Source organism: Numenius arquata, chromosome 18 (assembly GCF_964106895.1).
Source record: "Numenius arquata chromosome 18, bNumArq3.hap1.1, whole genome shotgun sequence".
In the NCBI taxonomy this organism is placed as follows: domain Eukaryota; kingdom Metazoa; phylum Chordata; class Aves; order Charadriiformes; family Scolopacidae; genus Numenius; species Numenius arquata.
The window spans coordinates 9395713-9412238 of NC_133593.1; the positions used below are offsets into that span (position 1 = coordinate 9395713).

Consider the following 16526-nt stretch of genomic DNA (forward strand, 5'->3'; position numbering starts at 1 on the left):
TTTCTGCCCCCGTCGCCTCCCTTCCCTCACAGCAGCCGGCGGCGAGGGGCGGGTTTACCTCTTGAGAGAGAACCACTGCTGCGGCTGGATTTGAGGCCTTTTAGGCCGCAGTTTAACTGCCAGGCCCGGGGGCGGCACGGGAAGAGGTGCCGCGGGGTTTCCCTGCGCTGGCAGCGTCCCTCGGGAAGGAGCAAGTGCCGCTGTGAAAAACTGCAGCGGATTTGGGGAAAAAAATAACGGGTTTGGCTAAGGGGGGGGGGAGAGATACTGAGGGGCAGGAGACTGAGGAGGGGGCGGGGTCTGTGTGGGCGTGGCTTAACGAGGAGGCGTGGCTTAAGGACGGCCTGTGCCGGAGAGGGGCGTGGCTTAAAGACGAGGCCTGTTAAGGAGGAGGCGTGGCTTAAGGAGGAGGCACGGCTAACGGCGGGGCGTGGCTTAAGGACGGTGTGTGCAAAGGAGGGAAGAGGCTTAAGGAGGGGGCGTGGCTAGAGGAGGGGACGTGGCTTAAAGGCGAGGTATGTTGATGAGGAGGCGTGGCTTAAGGGCACTGTGCGTTAACGAGGAGGCGTGGCTTAAGGATGGCGTGTGCTGAGGAGGGGCGTGGTTTCAGGACGAGGTATGTTGAGGAGGCGTGGCTTAATGAGGGGCGTGGTTAAAGACAGGGTGTGGCTTAAGGACGCAGTGTGTTGAGGAGGCGTGGCTTCAGGGCTATGTGTGCTAATGAGGAGGCGTGGCTTAAGGACGAGGCATGTTGGATAGGAGGCGTGGCTTAAGGAGGGGGCGTGGCTAAAGGACGGAGAGTGTGGGTGAGGAGGCGCGGCTTAAAGATTATGTATGTTAATGAGGAGGCGTGGCCAAAGGACGCGTGTCTGCAGGAGGCGCAGGGCTGAGGGGGCGTGGCTTAAGGACGGCGCGTGTAAAAGAGGAGGCGGGGCTTGAGGAGGAGGCGGGACGTAGGGGTTCGCGCCTGCCGTTCGGCGTGCGTAAACATCGGACGTCATCGGCGCGCCGCTTCCGGGCGGGGTCAGGTGGGGGGGTGGGGAGGGTGTGTGTGTCTCCCTGACAGGGCCGCCGCCGGGCCCGCGGCCTCCTCCGCCTCCGCCATGGCGGGCGCCGAGCTGCCCATCCGCCGGCACCGCCGCGCCCTGGTGGAGGCCGTGAGCGAGCGGCCCTTCCTCATCGTCACCGGCGAGACGGGCAGCGGCAAAAGCACGCAGCTGCCCAAGTACCTCTTCGAGGCAGGTAACGGCCGGGGAGGGGGGACACCCCTCAGAGCCCCCCCCGCGGCCTCGGCTTCGGAATGTAGGAGATAATCACAGCTAAATGTGTATCGCCCTCCTGTCCCCGCAGCTCCAGGCTGCGCTGGGCCTGTGGCGGGCGCAGGTGGCTTGATTTAACCTTTTAAAGTAGCAAACTGTGACTTTCCGTATATTATGTAGGTGCTCGTGTACAGGCTGGCTCCCAGCAGCACAATTCAGCCTCCCCGCTCTCCCCGTCTCTCCCGCAGGCCTCGCCAAGCAGGGGGCCATTGGCGTCACCCAGCCCCGGCGCGTTGCCACCATCTCGGTGGCCCAGCGGGTGGCCGAGGAGATGGGCTGTTCGCTGGGGAGCCTCGTGGGGTACCAGGTCCGCTTCGATGACTGCACCAGCGAGGTAGGGCTGGGAGGGCCGTCCCCGCGGGTGCTGTCATGGACAGGGTGTGGTGGTGTCGGGGGGGGGGGGCTGTGGCTCGGCTTTTTGGCTGCGGGCCTCTCCGTGGAGTGGCACGGCCCTGGGGCTCTGCGTGCAGAGGGTCTCGGAGCCTGGTGGACAAGCCATCTGTCCCAGCTGTGGTGAAACTGCAGTTCTGTGTATCATGTAACTCATTTTTATCAAGTTTTTTGATCACCTTACAAGCAAAACGTAGCCAGGCACCTGTGATGCGTTACATAAGCACCTGTGGTGTAATCTCCATGTGTCTTCTGGACAAATATGTGATCCGTGTAGCATTGTTTACTTTGAAGTAAAAATCCAGGCTAACAGCTGAATGTCTTGATTAAACCTTTCAGGATACTGCCATCAAGTATATGACCGATGGCTGCTTACTGAGGCAAATACTGGCAGACCCCCTTCTCAGCAAGTACAGCATCATCATTTTGGATGAAGCCCATGAGCGGAGCCTCAGCACTGTGAGTGTCGCCTTATGTCTGTCCTTTTGCATCACTATTTCTCCTTTACTGAGGTCTACTTATACATTTCTTTCACTTCCGCACGATCCCTGAGGATTTTGGCTGACTCTGCATGGATGTGCTTTATCCTGTTGCTGTCCTAAGACCATAGAATTACTTCTTTGTTTATTGCATGCTGCATGATCTGAAAATAAGATGCGACCTGTAATCCTGTTGGAATTGTAGGTGGCGGTGTGTTTGAAAACAGTTAAAACTTGGCTGGCTATTGGATACTTTCCCAAAATTTCCAGCACAGCAAAGACAAACTTTTTAGAATCCTAATTTAAAACAAAACACACACAAACAAACAAAACCCCGAAACATCTCTCTCACTCTAAGGCCTAATGTGTCATAGGGTGTGTATATGACTGTGCAAAGAGATTACGGCTTTTGGGATCATGGAAGTCTCTAGACTGACCCAAGTAACAAAAACTATCAAATGTCACTCTGACCCTTCTGTGGGAAGCAGAGCGAGAGTCAAGTCACTCAGTCCTCAAGAAATTGTGTTGTGTGTCAAACAACCTGCCAGCCCAGCAAACAATCCACCAGTCCAGCTGGTAAAAAGGGAACATACTTTCTGAATCCCAGTTCTGCCCTCAAGCATCCGCGGGTAGTGCAAGTAATTGAGCTAGGGTAATGTAAGAAGTTACTGCTCCATCACCTGTGTCTAACTAAAAGGAGGAAATTTTTAATCCAGAACAATGCTGAGTAAAATAAACTTGTTGAAGTCATAACAATAAATGGTACCACAAAGGAGGGTGCACGCTCGGTCAGGTAACCTACGCTGGACAAAGGTGAGGACTTTTTAAAATGAGTCTGAGGTAACTTGACCATGAGAGTATAAAAAGGAAAACCAGAGGATTTTAAGTTACGCTGATTCTGTTTAGAGGTTATGAGAAGAGCTGATAAAAAATTAATTAAATTCTAGAAACTAATTAGTGTGCTTACAAGATGACCAGGATAAGTGTATATATTCTGAGTGCTTAGGCATTGAAGATACGATTTTCTGTCTTCACTGTATCCATGGGATAAAATCAGTCCTTTCCAAGTTTGTCAGGCACTTGTAAGAAAATGGGTACTAATAGAAGTTGGTTCTGTTTGTCTGTTAGGATATTTTATTTGGTTTGCTGAAGAAGCTATTTCTACAGAAGAAACCACCGGACAGGAAGACAGACATGAAAGTGGTGGTGATGTCAGCCACCCTGGAGGTAGACAAGCTCTCGGAGTTCTTTGGGCACTGTTCAGTGCTGCATATTCCAGGAAGAAGTTACCCTGTCAAGGAGATATTCTGCAACCTGCTCAGCCCGAGGGACGTAGGCAGCTCTGCGTATGTTACAGAGGTTTGACCTGTTTTACTCTGTTTCTGCATAGTGTTCTCTGCTCTTGGTATGATTATCGTTTGTGAAAGACCACAGGAGTTAGCTGCTTGCATTGCATAGCTTCTCTGCAGGATATAGGGAAGAATTAGTTCATACCATGAGTTTAGAAAGAGTGAGTGGGATTCCAGCTGTTATTGGCTTGTTTGTTGTTTGTTTCAGGCTGTAAAAGTGACATTGGATATTCACTTAAATGAACCAGAAGGCGACATCTTGGTTTTCCTGACAGGTGAGAATTTTTCTTTAAACAACTGATGGTTATTCCAGGTGAAGCAAGGCGTTGCCAGCAAAACAATGACTGTCTAGTTTGTCCCAGAGCAGTAAGTAGAGAAGGGGAGGTTGCAGATTGATGCACACTTTTGTGAAGTGATAGTTTTCAGAACACGTTTAGGTATATCCATGGCTATGAGATCAGATAAGTAAACTATTAATTTAAAAATTTGTATATGCTTTGTTCCTGTGCCAAATTTACTCTGTTTGTACTCACTATGTGTTTTGTTTTGCTGTTAATTCAGGAAGGGAAAATTTCTTTAACTGCAAAAACCTACATCACTGAATGTGCCAGGCACTCAAAGTGACATATGACACTTTTATGCAGTCATCTTTTAAGGAAAAGCCTTGGTGAGAGGCACTGTGGAAAGACTGGATGTCACCTTCTAAACTAATTCTCATAAATATTACTTCCTTCTTGTAATGGTGTTGATGGCTCTGTAATATTGGCAAAACAATCTTGTTTGAAGATGTTACAAACTGGGAAGGCAGAGTGGTAGCTACACAGGTCACTTAAATGCTCTTGTATGTTTTTTAGGTCAAATTGAGATAGAAAGAGCTTGTGACTTACTTTTCAAGAAAGCAGAATCTATTGATTACCGGTATGAAGTACATGATCGGTCTGTTGAAGGCCTGCTTATCTTACCATTGTATGGGTCAATGTCAACAGGTAAGAGCATATAATGTCATGTGGAACTTAATTCACATAAACGTTAACTGCAAGAGTTGTTATGAACAGTATCCTAATCAAATATTTCTATGGTGATTGGAAAAAATGGCATTCACTAACGCGTTTGTAACAATACCATAGCAATATTCTGTTGGGGTTTTTGTGGTGTTCATAAACTAATCAAACTTCAGCCTTCTCTGTACTTGCACAGAAGCTTCCTGTTAAAATTCATATCCACTGGAAACGGCTTCCCATGGCATCAAGGGCTCCACCTTAGGAAGGAGATATTGTGTAACTGAAAGCTTGGATGTCTTATATAGGTCCTCACATTTTATTTCATATGGAAAAGATATTGCTGGTAGGTTTTTGGTGATGAGAACAGAGCTGTAAGGGAAGATAGAAGTAGTACAGTGTTACACAATATAGAAAAGTACAGGTTATCAGGATGAGTCAGTCTGTTTCATTTGGCAGCAGTACCACAGATAGTTTCAAAGAGTTAAAAACGAAGGCCCTTTGACCTTTACTGAACACAGACACTGTATTTTCAGACGAACTGGAGTGCAACGTTTAAATGCGTGGGTGCGGTGTGTAGAATGCCAAGCAGCTGAATAAGTGTTCAGTAGAGCAGGACAAACAGCAATTTCCATCTGGAAGTGCTGCTGAGAGGGAAGATCTGGTAATGATCTGCAGAGAAGGAGCAAAATGTTTACCTTCTTGAAAGAGCACAATAAAAAGTTGCATACCCAGGCTGGGCGTGCAGCCTGGCCCCGTCACATCTCTTGTTGGCAGCCGCCATCCCCTTCATCCCTGGAATAACATGGGATGAGCGGTACAGGCACCCCCCATCCTCACACAGGCACAGGAAAGCTTTGGGCCACTGGGATCCAAAGGCTGCCAAGCTGCAGTGGCACCTCTGGCTCATTCCTGGGCATATAACCCTGTGGTTAAGGTGGAGGATGGAGAAATCAAGGCGGGGGCAGGACAAACAGCAATTTCCATCTGGAAGTGCTGCTGAGAGGGAAGATCTGGTAATGATCTGCAGAGAAGAGAGAAGGAGCAAAATGTTCACCTTCTTGAAAGAGCACAATAAAAAGTTGCAGAAAAGAAAGGTGTAGCTTCCTCCTTACTCCATGGTAGGTGTTAGACTCCTGACCGAGAGTGGTATTTTTATTTCTGTTTCTTTTGTGGTAGCTTCTCAGAGGCCGTTGTATTTGAATATGTTTAAGTACACCAGAGACAATTTTCCTTATAGAGATCTTGATATTTTTCAAGTATAATAACTTAAGAAGGAAAATTTCTGGGAAGAGTTCAATTTCCATCTCCTTTTTTTGTTCCTTGGGAAGCCAAATGAACGAATGGAAACTGCATATGCTGCTTTGTTACATGCTAAAAGAAGATTTGCTGGAAGCATGGAGGGTTTAACTAAATCTTTTCATATTTGCTTTCCCTTGCTCTAGTAGTTAAAACCCTTCAAATCCTTCGTGAAGATTCTGTTAAGACCAGACATCTTGTTTGTTTTTCCTAGCGCTGGGTTAGGAAACATCCAGGAGAGTTGGCCTTCTCAATCTCAAAATCTTCTTGAATATGCAAGTAATAAAGAAGATATTCTCTGATTTCTGACATACGCTAAAATAATAACAAATCTGTATTTTAAAATGTTATGTGATTCACTTTCTAACATAATTCAAATTACTTTCACTAGGCATTTGAGTAAGTTTGTACAGTGTTAGAGATGTGGTTTGAATTGTAACATAACAGATTGTTTGACTGACTCTCTGTCGTTTTAGATCAACAGAAAAGCATTTTTTTACCAGCTCCCACTGGCATTAGAAAGTGCGTGGTATCCACAAACATTGCTGCAACATCTCTGACGATTGAAGGAGTCAGGTATCATTTCCTTTCCTTCATAAAAGCTGTAACAGAGGGAGTAATTCAGAAAGTTCTACTAGATTTGGAAAAACATGCCTGACTTCCTTCTGCTACTATACCTGCCCAGAAATTCCCAGTTGCCTTTTTTTTTGGTAGTGAATAAAAAGCCCCCTTGATACTATTATATAGTCTTACAGATGACTAATATTGCAGGACCCTAATTTGAAATGAAAACTCAGATCCATTAAATCAACATAATTGAGAGATATTATCAGTAACATCCTGTGGACTGAACCAGGGGCTGCAGGTGACCAGCAAAGCACAACTACCTTTTCACAGGGACTGTAAGGTTAATGTGCTCTCGCCCTGATCCTGTGCGTGTGGCAGTTACCTGTCTGTCTGCTAAGACCTCTGCTGTTTTCTTCTCTGACAGAGCATGAATCTTTTTCAGATACGTGGTAGACAGTGGCTTTGTGAAGCAGTTGAATCATAACCCCCGAGTTGGCTTGGACATACTGGAGGTGGTTCCCATTTCAAAGTAAGTTTAAAAAAGGTGATTTGCTTGGTGTTTCTGGGAGTTGCTCTGACAATACAGTGTATTGGTTGATCTTAAAAAATAAATAAATAAAAAAGGAGGGGTGGGCAGCTTTAAGGCTCTATAATTTAAAGCTGTTTTCTTTCCTGCTAAATGGAAAGTGGTTCGGGACATATAATTTTCTTTACAGGCATTAAGAAGGAATTGACAATGCATTGTCTGTAGTCTCAACAGTGGCTCACATGTCATCTTGTGTTTGCTGAATACAACAGCCTGATTCAGAGAAGTTTAAAAAAAAGTCTTCCCTTGCACAGAAATGCTTCTTCATTTTGTTCTTGTATAGCTGGATTTCTCAGTTGCTGCACAGTCTAATAGAATCCCATCTACAAGTATAGAAATTGCTATTATTTATTATAATTGCAGTGTGGTTCTTTGGATAATAACAGAAGGGATTGAGAGTTTGGATTTTTTTTTTTTTTTTTTTTTTTTCCCCCTGCCTTTCTGTTTTGGCAGGAGCGAAGCGAGGCAACGAGCTGGCCGAGCTGGCAGGACATCGTTGGGAAAAAGCTATCGGCTATACAGCAAAGAATTCTGGGAGCAATGCATGCCTGATCACACAGTCCCAGAGATCAAGAGAACCAGCCTGACATCTGTCATCCTGACCTTGAAGTGCCTGTCTGTGCATGATGTCATAAGGTAACCTCCATGGAGGGGGGTGGGATTATCATTTTCTTCCCGAGTCTCGGCAGCGATGCAGCGCGGGCACCAGCAGCCTGGTGGCAGGAGGCAGGATTAGGTCCCCGGCCAACTGTGACACTGTGACACAATCAGCTTGTCAGCTTTTCTGCTCTTCTCCTCAGTCTTTAATGCCAGATTGGATCTGGAGCTCAAGTTCAGTTTGAGGCTCTGCCAAAACTAACTCTTTATCTCCAAAATTAAATAGTTAATAGTGTTCTTTTAAAATACTGCTGTTTATATCTTAAAAGCTTCATCTCTGTGGAATTGTTCAATTTTTGGTCGTACATGTGCAGAAGATACAGTTCATCTTTTCATGTGCCGTGCTGGGATCTGTCATGGTAATTCTTCAGCCTGAGGCTGTGTATGTCATAACACACCCTTATGCTGAAGATGCTTACGTGCGCTTTGGTCAGAAACCTCTACTGGAAGGTTACAAAAGTATTTTAATAAATAGGAAAACTAACGAAGCTATACTGAATCTGAACACTGAGATTTCTTTACTTCATTTTTTACTATAGATTTCCCTATTTGGACCGCCCTGAAGAAAGGCATATTTTAGAAGCTCTCAAGGAACTTTACCAGTGTGATGCTATTGACAGGTAAAAAATAAAGCTGTGTAGTCAGTACAAGAATTTAAAATCTAATGGTTTAACTGGTGTGAGTTCTTCATGTGGACTGAAGGACTTCCTCCAGGAGTAGAATATGTTTCCTCATTAGACCAGGAAGCTAACTACTGGGTTTTAATATACTCCCTTTAAAATTAGGGCTAGAGCATGTCTCAGGACTTGAGAGATACAGATAAATTCTCCACATTGTTCTGGAGTTCCTGAGTGACCTCAGACAAATTACCTCAACTTTCTCTGCTGTAGTTCCTGACAGCAGATCCCAGACTGTTGTGACGAAGGTGCTTGGGCACCAGCTGTGAGGCCCATCCAAGAACTCAAGATGGGAAGTGAGATCTTATCCTAAACTTCCAGGAATTCTTCTTGCAAAAAAAAATATCTTAAGCATCTGATAAGCTTAAAAAGCTGGCTTTGCCTGCCATGAATTGGGCATAAGCGAAGTGGAGAAAGGTGAAATGTTCTGCTAGTGACACTCGCTGCGTGTCTCTAAGCACAAGCAGACTCCAGTGTTACAACTGTCCGGAGGGAAATGCTTCTTTCATGCTCTTTGTCAGTATATGGTGGTTGACTTTGTGCACGTTTCGATTTACATTTAAACATAGTTTTATTGAATCTGGTCTTTGGATCTTTTTTCCTGGGATAAGGAGAGGCCACGTGACAAGACTGGGTGAATTCCTGGTGCAATTTCCCCTCCCTCCCAACCTGTCCTGTGCTGTCATAAAAGCTGCTTCGCTTGACTGTGAAGATCTGCTGCTTCCCATTGCAGCCATGTTGTCTGTGGAAAATGTCTTCATTCGTCCAGGTAGGAAGCATCTTATCCCAGAGCAGCCTTGGGTGGATGGGGAATTCTGCTTGGACAGGGACATCTCGGGCAATGGTTGGGCAGCACGCACTGCTTCACCTGGAGACCTTTTCTGCAGCTTCCCTGTGGCTTTTGGTCTCAGTGATTTTGTGCGCTCATAGTTTGTGAGGCCGCAGTATCTTACAGATGTATCTCAAGGTTATATAGTGAGAACTGATCCTGTATTTTGAATAATGGTAGCGCAAGCCTTTACTTGAGAGTAAGGATATTCTTGCTGGAGAGCAAGCTGCTCTTTTTAGTTGGGCCCAACACTGATGAGAGACATAAATGTTTACCTTAAACTAAAGCTTTGAATAACCCTTATGTTGCGATGTGAGGAAGATTCCTCAAGTGCAATGCCTTGTCTCCTGTGTCATAGCACATCTGTAGGGAGGAATGTTAGGATTAAGCCAAACATATAATGGCACTTTGCCTGTGTGCTTTTACAACTTGCTGAGATCTTGGAGCCAGGGCATGTTGCATGTGAGGAGTTGGAAAACAGCTATTTCAAAGGCTTCAAAATAGCATGGAATTGGCTTGCATTTGTCTCAAGGCTGTGAGATGTAAAGCAACATATGGGTAAGCGAGTGGACTGCTGAGAGGTCATTAGGGGGAAAACTGTTACAGGAGGGAAAAGAGAGAAAAATGAAACCAAACCACCAGAGGACCAGAACACACCACAGCAGATGTTTTGCTGTTGGTCTAAGTACAGACAACAGGGACTGATTAATTTGTTTTTAAGGAACAGGGTCACCTCTGGATTGGCTTTTCTGGTGAATAACTCTGTTTAACCAAATAGGCCTTTTAAGTTACTGTGAGAAGCTCAATTTATCACTGCCTCCATTTCCAGTGTTTTTCTAAGTGGAAAATGTAATTTTGCTGTGGTTCCAAGCTTGCACCTCTCACTAGTGCTAAACCCAGTCTCCCGTGTCCTCCTTCCTATCTCCTTTCCCCCCGAGTCTGCCCCTGCCCCATCCCCCCCCAGCTGCACAACATATAGTTTTTATATGTAGCACAGTCTTTGTGGGAGACCTTTGTTCTTTCTAGTCACTCAGTGGCTCCTGTCCAGTTATCTCTGTAGTCTATTAACCGTGCCCGTTAGTGCAACAGCTAAAGACACGGCTGACAGTACTGATAGCCTGGATTCTGCTTGGGGTCTTTCCCCTTCCCACAAATGTGCTTCTGCTTTCCTGGTGATGTGACCTCCTTATCTGTTCCGCTGGCTAATGCACACATGTTCGTTGCTCTCCAGCAACCACGTACATTAGGACACAAACACAGAGACTCCTGTCATGAAGGCACTTGCTTGGGGGCAATATGTCTACAAAGAGGCCTCCTGGCTTCCTTGGTGTTACTTGTAACGCCCACAAACTTCTGACATCGTCTGCATCGGCCTTTGCAGCCACATCCCTCTCTACGAGGGGAAATAGGTTGTGCTGGGGAAGAAATTCTTTGGATATTTAAAACCTGAAATAACACTTTGGAAATGTTGCTTTTGCCTGGTACATTCCTAGCATTTAGTGAAGGCAAATTCCCACTAAACTCACAGATCGCATTTTTTCTGGACTCTTATTTTTTTAAGACCTTCATTACTATGGCGCCTGAGTTAGTAGGACAAAAGCTGAGTTAAATAGATTTGATGGTGCTATGATGGGGTGGTTTCAACCGTTTCCTCGCAGAGCAAAACTTTCGCTTGATCCCTGTGAGCTGTTTGTTTAAGTTTGCTGTTCCTTTATCTTTCCACATCAACATCTGAATTGACTGTGAGAGAGCAATACCTTGAACCTTTCTTTCTGAGAGACTAGAAGTCTTCATCTCTAGTGCTGACTGATGAGATTAATCACAGATTTAATAGCATCTACGTGTTCTCATTCAGCAGTAGTGGAGGGGGGGAGAACTGTAAATGCAGCTGTGGAGGAGAGACGAATCTAAAAATAATATGAATAAAGAGCCAAGACCGTCAAACACACTTTGGAGAGATACTAATAGAAAATTAAGTAGGAGTGATAAATAAAAATTACTTTGTTGAAGTGAGTTACAACTTATTTCCTTAGGTGATCCTCAGAAGCAAAAGGAGGCAGAACTTAAACACCAGGAACTTTCCTCAGAAGTGGGAGGATGCAATGACTTTGCAACCCTCTTAAATATTTTTGAACAGTGCAAAGCAAGGTATAAAATGAATCCCTACAGTAAGTGGTTTTACGTTGCTCACAACTCCCAGCTGCTGATGGTTTTTAAATATATTGCGTATGTGCACATGTATGTACTCATACATAATTGCAGATCTATTCCTTATTATTATGATCTGAAACTTCTATCAAGACACCTATTATTTAAGCTAACAAAGTATCTGGCTGTGTAGGTTGCTTTCTTTGTACAACCATAACAAAAAATAGAGGCAACTTTCTGCCTCCAGCTTACAAAGGGCTTCTTTATAATGCAAGTATTTCTGTTCTCAGCAAGTCTCCTTCAGCTTGGTGCCAGAAACACTGGATCCACTGGAGAGCTTTAAAATCTGCTTTTAGTGTGGAAAAACAGCTTCGGGAAATAATCAGTAAACTGAAACAGGTAAAAAATATAAGTTTTGTATATGATTGAGTTATATAAGTTTATATTTAAGACATGTACTGGATTGCTGAGCCTTTGCCAGACGGCTGCTGCCTTTCTCCAGTAGAAACTAATCCACTTAAAAGTTTATTAGAGCATCCCTGCTGTAGCTTGTGTAACTAACAGGTATGATGGTGGCAACAAGCAAGAAGGAGAATTTTTCTCCTTTCCTCGTGGTTTCTGTAGGCTGAGACATCCAAGGTTTAAAATCCTTGGGATGGAGGCGGTATAGTGACTTTTTCTTTAGGAAAGATCCCGATTCAAAGTGTTTTTTCTTCACACAGATGCCGGACTTCCCTAAGGAGACGTTTGAAGGCTCCAGAACTGAAATACTAAGAAGATGTCTATGTGCAGGGTACTTTATCAATGTAGCTAGGAGGTAAGTAATAAAGTTTGGAGAATTGAATGGAGAAGATATTATGTGTATTCTTTAAAGGTGCAGCTGCATATTGAGATAGAATAGTAACACTGTGTATTGTTAAAAGTAGTGATTGCAGCTGAAGGCAGTGTTTCTGCACAGGGCTGGAAGCCTGGTGGGTTCTCTGCTTTTGACTCTCATTACATTCCTGGGGAAGTTCCTTACATCCTTGGAATAGTAGTTTTTCTATCCGTGGAATGAACTTGCAAGCTGATGAGTAGTTCCAGATATTAAACTAAAGGGCTTGGAAATGTCCAATTCCAAACCCGGTTCATTATCGTGTTGTTATATCTGCAGTATTACTGTGGTAAATTAGGCAGATATATTTTATTCCTCATTGGTTTTTTACAGTTTAATTCTGGAAGGATCTTCCCCTACTTATATAATTATTTTCTTCTGAGCTGCTGCTGATTTGCTTAGTTAGTGTTGCTGTCTAATCACAGCAAAATATGTTTCATTTTATTTTACTTTTTTTCACAAACCTTTCAGATCTGCAGCCAGGACGTTCTGCACAATGGACGGACACGGCAGCATAGTCTATATCCATCCTTCCTCTACAGTAAGTTACCAAATTCTGTTCGTAGAGTAGCAAAGGATCTAGAAAAGCAATAAAAGGCAGATCCCTGTAAATTCTTCCTCTTCTGTTTGATTTGTGCTAACTTATGGCCAGGAGAAGCACTGTTAGAGTGTTCATTTTCAGAGTGGGGAAGAGCTTCACTTCTTCAAATTTGGTAAATATTTGGCTTATGAAATGAGTGTGACATAGACTGAGCTTTCTCTCTGGCTCTTTGGATTTCCTGGGCAGCTCTAAGCAAGTCATTGTGCCTCAGTTTCCCTGCCTGAAAATTTAGAGTAATGTCAGCTTTATCTCATTCTTGCATCCACCAATGGAGGGTGCTCTGTAAATATTTTTTTTTTATATCCGTTCTGAAATAATATTTTAATTTTTTCAGCTGTATAACCAGGAGACTCTCCTCGAGTGGATCATATTCCATGATGTCACAGTGACATCCAAAATCTATGTCCGGACGGTGTGTCCTGTTCGCTATGAATGGGTCAAAGACTTGCTGCCCAGGTTGCATCAAATTGATGCATATGAGCTGAGCAGCGTGGCACGGGAAGAAGTAACCGAAGAGGAAATAACCAAGTGGAAACACAAGGAGGAACTTAAAAGGCAATATGGTAAGCACATCACTAGTCCATATATCTATGGCATGTGTATTTTTCTTGGTTGTCGTGGTCATGTGGGTGTATATTATGTCACTGAATGCATTCGGGACTAGTAGGTGTGAATCTGGATGTGCTTAACCTATTTGTCATGTAGCTCTGGTTGTTTTCTTGTCTTACAGCTCTGCAATCCTTATTTTCCTGCCTCAGCAGTGCGTGTGCTGGTGTTTGTCTCCTGGTTCTTGCCACACTCCCTCCTTTTGGTTTGCAATAGCTGTCAGGAGCAGAACTTAAAATTTTGAGTCTGAAGCCCTAAGGGCTATAAGAAAAAACCCCAGACAAAAAAAAAGAAAAAAAGGAAAAAGTATCACGTTTTGGTGAATGTCTCATTCCGATAATGAATTTAATGCTATGTGTTTTAATAAATTGTCAGTTTTAATTAGAACTGGTGCCTGCTAACTGATCTGGTTGCTTGACATTCTTTGAATTCTTCTGTCAGCAGGTTTCATAAAGCAGCCAAGTATTCAAAGGGCCCCTGTACTCCTGAGCTGACCCTTCCAAAACATTAATTTAATATATAGTACAGGCACTGACAATATAGATTCTCTTCAGTTTCCTTAACAATGAAAAAAATGTAGACTCTTGTGTTCAGACCAGAGTCTCTTTCTGTCCTGCATTATTGTATAAAACAATAATTTTAAATGATAAAAACATGAATTGGATTTGGTTATAAATTTGCTGGAAAGGATATTTGCATTATTGGTTAATGCAGAGGAGCCTCATTTTTTTTGTCTGAAGTCCAAAGAGCTGAGGTTTGTTCTCTTTGTCCCCCTTAAGTTTTTGACTTCACCAGGCAACTGTAAATTAATTTGAGATTAATATTGACCTTACAGATGTTGTATTTCTGGGAACTTCATAAAAATAGGTGGCTGAATAGCCGACAAAGGCTTAATTAGTGCCTAATGGAAGGAAAGGCTGCAGCATGAGCTGAATTATTACTTAACTCCTAGACAGAATAATTACAAATATTCCAAGAGTGAATGCTGATTAAAGCTCCTTCCTCATATCAAAGAATCTGGTGCCCAGCCCCGGAGCCCTAGGAACAGGCTGCAGTAGCTGCTTCATTCACACAACAGTTAGGCTCTCAGAGTCTTTGAGTGATTTTTTTTTATTATTATTATTATTTTACATTTTATTTTAAACTGAAAATACTTCCTGCTTTTCTTTGCTTCTGGGAGAAACACTCCCAAGGTCTCAGCTCAGTGGGAAAATGTGCATTTCTAATGGTATCTGACTTTTCCCACTGCTTTATCTGTATGTTATTCTCCCTTTTCCTCCTATCTGTGGAAATTTATAAAGATCGTTTATTCTGAGCTTTTTGTTTTCCCTGCTCCTGGTGCTGTCCCTCTCCTGCCTGAGTGCGAGAAGTGTAATTTAGAGAAGAAATGGGTGCATAGATTACAAGATGCACAGTATCTGTTACAATAAAAAGCGAGATATACGTTTGGGGATGAGATGAGCCCAGCTGCAAATATTGACATGAGAGTTAAGGCATTATTATTTTTTTTTATTTAATTTTTTTTCTCTCCTTGTTATGGTACAGTCTGTCCTCTCTGGAAGTCATTCAAATGACTGACTGGGTCTTGAAAAACATTTGTGATTCTCTTGAGGGTTTTTGGATATTTTACAAATAGGAGGAATTGTAATGCTGGGGGTTTTCTTACACAGAAGAGTCTATTTCTCTCTCTCCTCTCCCCCCAGAAGGAGTCACAGACAACTCTGCAAAGAAGATGGAGAGAAGGAATGATGACAAATCGATACTGGATGCCCGAGCTCGCTACCTTGAGAGAAAGCAGCAAAGAGCACAGGGTTTAAGTGGCGCATTGAAAGAAATGGGGTAATACTCGCTCTGCTCTGCTCCCAGTGTGAGGAAAGGCAGTTTGGTGCAGTTCTGGGTATGTTTGCATAATGCAAAATGACTAACTGGAACAAAGGAAAACTTCTGCTTTGTGGTAAGTGTGAGTGCCGAGGCATTACAAGTGCAATCTGCCTTTGCTGCATCCAGCAGCATCCAGCAAGCAAAAGTTACCAAGCTGAATTTTGCTGCTACACGTCACTGGCAGCAATTTAGTGGCCTCAAATGTGGATGAAGACACGACACTCCCTGTGGTGCCAATTCTGTGGCGCCAATTCTGTGGCATTTAGTTGACTTAGAAAGGTCTCTGTGGTCTCAGTGCCACTATTAATAAAATTTTCTTAAAGGTTAGGGTTTTTTTAAAGGAGTGAACTGTCACTTTTTATCCATATTATTTTGTATGATTGTGGTTATACAATCTTCATGCTTGTACGCTACTCAGGAAAACACGTAGGAAGTGCTCTTTTACTGATGGAACCATCGGGATCTAAACTCAAAAGCACGTTTGCCACCTGCGTTCTGTGTGGCAGCCAGTGTCGTTCCTACTGTGTATTGTGCTGTACCGTGTACAGTGATGGCTCTGGGTGAAGATGTCTTTGTATGCAAAGTATTTTGTAAATGTTTTCACATTTTTGCTAACAACTGCATAATTTTTGTCACGGATGACTTAGCACTGTGTGTTTTCCATTTGGCAAAAGAAGAAACCTCAGCAGTCAATCCAGTACTCGGCCAGGTTATGTCCTGCCGTCCCTCAGGCGGCCTGCTGCCTAGCGGGCTGGTTTTCTGAGTTTGGGGGCTGTTATTTTTAAAACTTACGGATGTCAGTCTGAAGAGTGACTGTTTCAAATGTGTAGAAAGAATACACAGGGGAATACTAGCTTTGTTCCTTGGCTCAAGTATATAAAAAGCAAAGAGCTGTGATGCTTTGTCATCATGAAGTTTCCTTCCTTCTCAATAAAGAGGTAATCTTCTTCTCTTACTTTAATACTCCTTAAATCTCCCAGTGCTCCAGTGTGGAGCTTGTCTTTTTTGCCAGTTTTCACTTTCGGTAAGTAACATTTTATGTAAGACAATTTAAAAAAAAACCTGGAAGGACCACCTGTCCTTTCTCATGCCTCGGTTGCGTGCAGCTGCGTGTCACCTTCCCTTGCTTTTTGGATAACTAGCTAACTCCGTTAAATTCAAGTTGTAATTAAGCCTTAGCACTGGGTGTAAAACATTAAACATTCCACCTCTGTGCTGTACGGGCTCTAGCTGACCATGAGCTTACACAAACCTTGGGATTCTCTT

At 43.6% G+C, this 16526-nt stretch overlaps 1 protein-coding gene across 2 annotated transcripts; it reads left to right on the forward strand.

The window, feature by feature from the left end:
* Positions 1 to 1044: 1044 nt before the first annotated feature.
* DHX40 (DEAH-box helicase 40) lies at positions 1045 to 16214 on the forward strand. Of its 2 annotated transcripts, none has more exons than XM_074160599.1 (17): positions 1045 to 1242; positions 1508 to 1653; positions 2049 to 2168; positions 3317 to 3547; positions 3746 to 3812; positions 4392 to 4523; positions 6311 to 6410; positions 6844 to 6930; positions 7441 to 7623; positions 8184 to 8264; positions 8933 to 9090; positions 11184 to 11298; positions 11589 to 11697; positions 12021 to 12115; positions 12644 to 12713; positions 13108 to 13336; positions 15083 to 16214. In XM_074160599.1, the coding sequence occupies exons 1-17, from the start codon at positions 1104 to 1106 to the stop codon at positions 15220 to 15222; spliced, it is 2202 nt and encodes a 733-aa protein (XP_074016700.1). In that variant the 5' UTR covers positions 1045 to 1103; the 3' UTR covers positions 15223 to 16214. The 2 variants fall into 2 exon arrangements, with proteins under 2 accessions (XP_074016700.1, XP_074016701.1); XM_074160600.1 differs by having other exon boundaries at positions 1047 to 1242; positions 15086 to 16214.
* The last annotated feature ends 312 nt before the right edge of the window (positions 16215 to 16526 follow it).

Coding starts and splice junctions, on each gene's coding strand:
- DHX40 (XM_074160599.1), top strand. CDS start 1,104: ATGGCGGGCGCCGAGCTGCCCATCCGCCGGCACCGCCGCGCCCTGGTG. Junction 3,548..3,745: donor GCTCTGCGTATGTTACAGAG/GTTTGACCTGTT, acceptor TGTTTGTTTCAG/GCTGTAAAAGTGACATTGGA. Junction 11,698..12,020: donor TAATCAGTAAACTGAAACAG/GTAAAAAATATA, acceptor TTCTTCACACAG/ATGCCGGACTTCCCTAAGGA.